General features: G+C 35.3%; 2 protein-coding genes across 2 annotated transcripts in view; both read left to right on the top strand.

Annotated features, from left to right (window-relative positions):
* On the top strand, nucleotides 1815–3487 carry LOC107635056 (probable receptor-like protein kinase At5g24010; the record flags this gene model as incomplete). Its single annotated transcript, XM_016338416.2, is given in 1 exon segment — nucleotides 1815–3487. A coding segment is annotated over 1 exon segment (1425 nt), but the record flags the coding sequence as incomplete, so codon positions are not given.
* LOC107635065 (ferric reduction oxidase 2) overlaps nucleotides 4158–4800 on the top strand; it is a 6111-nt gene continuing 5468 nt past the window's right edge. The window contains exon 1 of the mRNA XM_016338427.2: nucleotides 4158–4518. Coding sequence (XP_016193913.1) covers nucleotides 4506–4518 — 13 coding nt within the window. The 5' untranslated portion in view covers nucleotides 4158–4505. The remainder of the gene's footprint in view (nucleotides 4519–4800) is intronic.

The raw sequence follows: 4800 nt of genomic DNA, 5'->3' as shown, positions 1-4800 counted from the left end.
CTTTTCATATAATATTAATTATTTTAACCGAGTATGGATCAACCAGTCAATGAATTGTTTTAACAAACGGAAAAAAAAAGATAAAGAGAGAGGAAATAAATTTAAATCCCCGGTTCTAATCAAACACCTTATTTTAAAAAAATTAATTATTTTAACATTCTTATGGAGATCTGTTTAAATTTTTATACTTATGTTTAAGATATAAATTAAAAAGTCTAATAATACAAAAAAAAAAAATCAACAACTTTATCTATCTAACTCTATTTTTACTTTTTACTATTATTCTAAGTAAATTTGAATAAAAAATAACTACATCACCCATCCCTTCTTATTTCATTATTATTCACGACATTCACTCTCTCCTTCTTCTTTCGCTTCAGTCACGCTGTTGCGCTACTCCAACCGATGTCGATCACTCTTCATTGCAGGTTTTAAAAATTTCAAAACCTAATAAGATGAAACCATTAAAAAATATTGAAAAAAGAACATTTGAAAATTAAGTAAAAAATTTTTAAAAACTATTAAAAAAATCGTCAAAAATAAAAAATGAAGAAATATCTAAAACACATAAAAAAAATTATTTGAACCTAAAAAAAGAAATATTCAAAACTAGTAAAAAGAATCATCAAAAAAAAAAAAAGAAAAAAGAGCAACTCCACTATAATGATAACGAAGCAGAAGGAGTTTCATGGGGAGGGACGGCGATCACGTCAAGGATACGTTGCACGGAGAGCTGCACATTGCGATGATGAGGAATCGACGTAGGGAGGGAGGCGATGCAATTTGAGCACACTCTGGCGCGATCTCAGACAACGAAGACTAGGGGTGTTTACGGGTCGGGTGAAACCGGATTTATCCTGATCCATACTTGACTCTAAATATATATCGGATCTATTTTTTAAACCCTAATCTGACTCTAAATCCGATGAAACTTAAACATTTTCGGACCACAACTATACTGGATTCAAATCGGGTGAAAACTGGATCTTTAAAGCTTTAACAATAATTTATAAAGAAACTTATTTATAATATACTTATTTATAAAGAAAAAATTTGTTACCGAAAAGTTGATATCCATATTTAATATTGAATTTGCTCATAAATTCTAAGTTGATGCTTCTTTGATCTATTTTTTAATTCAACAAATATAATTAAAAATAAAATAATAAACTTATAATTAATATAACATAATATTAAAATTAATTTAAAAAATATATATCTTTTTTAATTTTCTTAGAATACACCTGAATTAAATAAAGTGAGATTCGTCTTGATTTAAATCTGACCCAAAATAATAACTGAGTTTATTTTTAAGATCCTTATCCGATCATAGATTCAGTACCATCAAATTAATTCCTAAAATATTTGAAGTTGAATCGAGACAAATCCCAAAGATTCCCGCCAAGCGGAGCTCGATTTCAAGGATCCGAGCGCACCACTTACGACCATGAGAATTCCATGTAGGTCAGCGCACAGTTTTGGCGCAGAAGGCACAACGGCAGTGCGACAGACCAACGGCAACGAGAGAGCGCTACGCATTCACGAAGCCGTTATACCATGATACCTACGTTGAAGCTAGTCTTAATTTTCTGAAACTAATCCTAATTATTTATAATCTTATTTTCTAAAAGTTCAAAATTCGTTGGGAAACACTTTTGAGTTTAAGTGGATCCGAGCTGGCAGTTGGTAGTGTGCCACCCAAGCTGTGAACACCGTGTGGGCCCATCTCTACTCGCTCTTCCTCCCACAAAACCACTCTCTTCTTCCTTCTTTCTTCTTCACCTTCTCAAGTCTCAACCATGTTCTTCTTCTTATTCCTTCTCTTTTCCTTCTCCACCCTTTCCCTCTCCCACCCCTTTTCCCCTCTTGACAACTACCTCCTCGATTGTGGTTCCACTGCCCCACTCACCACCGCTGCCACTTCTTCCCTCTCCGCCGACCACCGCCTCTTCTCCGGCGACCTCGCCCGAACACCCAACTCTCCCTTCCACTCCCCTTCACTCCGTGCGTCCGTTTCACTCCGAAACGACAACCCCTTCCCTGGCCTTTCCCCAATCTACCACACCGCTAGGGTTTTCACTAGTCCAGCTAGCTACACTTTCTCCCTCAAAGACAAAGGACCTCACATCGTTCGTTTCCACTTCCACGCCTTCAAATCACCCCAACTCGATCTGGGTCGAGCTCAATTTCGAGTCTTGGTCGATGACTACGTCGTATTGACCAACTTCACCCGTTTGAATTGTACAGGGCAAAACCCTAAGGTTTTGGAATTTCTTGTCCCCGTCGAAGATGAGAAGATCGTGATAGTTTTTGTGCCTAATAGAGACTCTAAATTGGCGTTTGTGAACGCAATTGAGGTGATTTCTGCACCCAACGACCTTGTCCCTGAAACAGCACAGTTTATCGGTAGTTCAGGGAATTTGGTGAATTTTGACGGGTTGAACAAACAAGCCCTTGAAGTTGTGCATAGGGTCAATGTTGGGGGTCCCAAAGTTACACCTTTTAATGATTCATTGTGGAGAACTTGGGTTCCTGATGATGGGTTATTGAGATCAAGCTTTGGGTCTGAAAGGCTTGTTTTTGGCGGGAGGATCAAGTATCATGATGGAGGTGCTAGCCGTGAGGTTGCACCTGATAATGTGTACAATAGTGCTAGGTTGATCAGAAGTGAGAATGATTCTGTTACCAATGTGAACATTACTTGGGCGTTTCCAATTCTTGGAGGGTATAAGTACTTGATTCGGTTGCATTTCTGTGATATTGCTAGCATTTCACTTAATATGCTCTATTTCAATGTTTTTGTCAATGGTTATTTGGCTTATGAAGATTTGGATCTGTCTTACATTACAAGATCATTGGCTTCACCGTTTTATGCTGATTTTGTGGTTGATTATGGAGATGGCAATGTAGGTGGGGATTTGAGTGTTGGTATAGGTCCCTCAAAGAATAGCATTACCCATGCTGTTGATGGTATCTTGAATGGTGTTGAGGTTATGAAGATTAATAACTCTCATAGTAGTTTTGATGGAGAGGATTGTTCTACTATTGTTCTGAAAAGCTGGTCAAAGGGAAATTATTCAGGTTTGTTGCTTACTTTGGCAGCTGCTGTGTGCATTGTTTTGAGCCTATCAATGGTGATAAGAAGGAAGATGATTGAGTCAAGGGAATCTTTATCATGGTCAAGGTTGCCTGTGAATTCATCAGATGGTGATGATCATGTCAAGGTTGGCAATATTTAAAGAAAAGTTTGTGATATTTATGTAGATATCAAGTAAATAAGTTGTGTGTAAATTTATGTGGATACCATAAGAGAAGAAATATTGAATTTTAGAGTTTGAAAGTGACCAACATAAACTTGCGGATGAATAATTCTGTGGAAGAGAATCCTATTAAGGAGTGTTTGTTTTGTTGTATTAAAGTCTCTACTTGTTTATATCACCATACCTTCTGACTATTTATTTAATATCATTATTAATTTTGTTCTGTATTGTATTCTTGTATCAAAATCACTTTACTTGTTTACATCATAACTTTTAAAACATCATCGGGTAATTTAGACCCTCAAACCTCATAGAAAAATTGACAGAGACCACTTTATGATGCATTGAAAAGATGTATGGCTGAGTTTTATATTCCTTTTATTTCCCCCTTAAAAAATAAAAATGACTGTCATTACCATATTTTTAAATGAAATGAGTAATGCTACGTAGTCAAGTTTTTTTATAAATCAAGTTTAATCAAAATTAAATAATGAGATTTAAAATAATGCTATTCATAATTAATTTTTGTTGATATTAGATTAATTTAATTAGACTTAATTAACAAAAATACTTAGATGTGTAACATTATTCTTTTTAAATTTGCTATCATGAATATTTCATTATCTACGAAAGATTGAGATGTGAATTCGTCGTATTTGTAAGAGCCTCTTCCTATTTTTATTTTAGCGTTTGAGACATCTCTGTAGATGATTCTGTTTGAGGGAGGGTGATCATAGATTGGATTTGATTTCTTTTGTACACTAATAGAATTAGATGGTGGATTTCATGTGGATATTACCCCTAAGAAGAAATTTTACTTTTTAATGTTTAAACAAAATCACGAAATAGCAACTTCTAGTAGGAAGTTTATCACAAAAAGTCAATCCTGCAAACGAGAGTGAATAGAATAGAATATTAATGCACCCCCACAATTTGAGTGCACTCTAATAATGCACCTTCGCTCTGACCCACTTCCCTTTCTCCTCCTTTTCTCCCATGGTTCCGGACTTTCAATTCATCACATTTTCTGTCCCTGCAACTTGAACAACACACGCCCCTTCCACATTCAAATTCGTAGTTAGATCCATCTCTATTTTTCTTCAATCTAGAGAAAATCAGATCGAAACCCTCCATTTCTGTTGGTCTCACAACCTTCTTCTAATACACCATACCAAGCAGGATTCAAGATTGGCGATTGCCGATAACCCTAGAACAAGCTGAAGCTGGAGAATTGAATCAATAAAGATGAATACGAACAGTAAGTGATTCCTCCTGATCTCAAAACAAGTTGTTTAGTTTTGAAATTAGTTCGAATTTACCACAGAAAATCTGATGAGGTATTTGGTGGACTTATTAGAATGCATCCTAATGATTGGGAACATGCATGGTCTCTCATTTCTTTTATGTTAGATTACCTGCTGCTGACTGTACTAGACTAGTACTAGCCAGTGCCGTAAAAATAATGAAAATTTGCTTTTTGTTCTAAATTAATTGTTTTATTTGTACTTTTAAAAATAATATTTTTATTTATAGTATTAAA

The sequence above is a fragment of the Arachis ipaensis genome, chromosome B04 (genome assembly GCF_000816755.2).
Source record: "Arachis ipaensis cultivar K30076 chromosome B04, Araip1.1, whole genome shotgun sequence".
NCBI lineage: Eukaryota > Viridiplantae > Streptophyta > Magnoliopsida > Fabales > Fabaceae > Arachis > Arachis ipaensis.
Note: the sequence above shows the minus strand (reverse complement) of the source record. Positions and strands in the feature narration are given on the sequence as shown.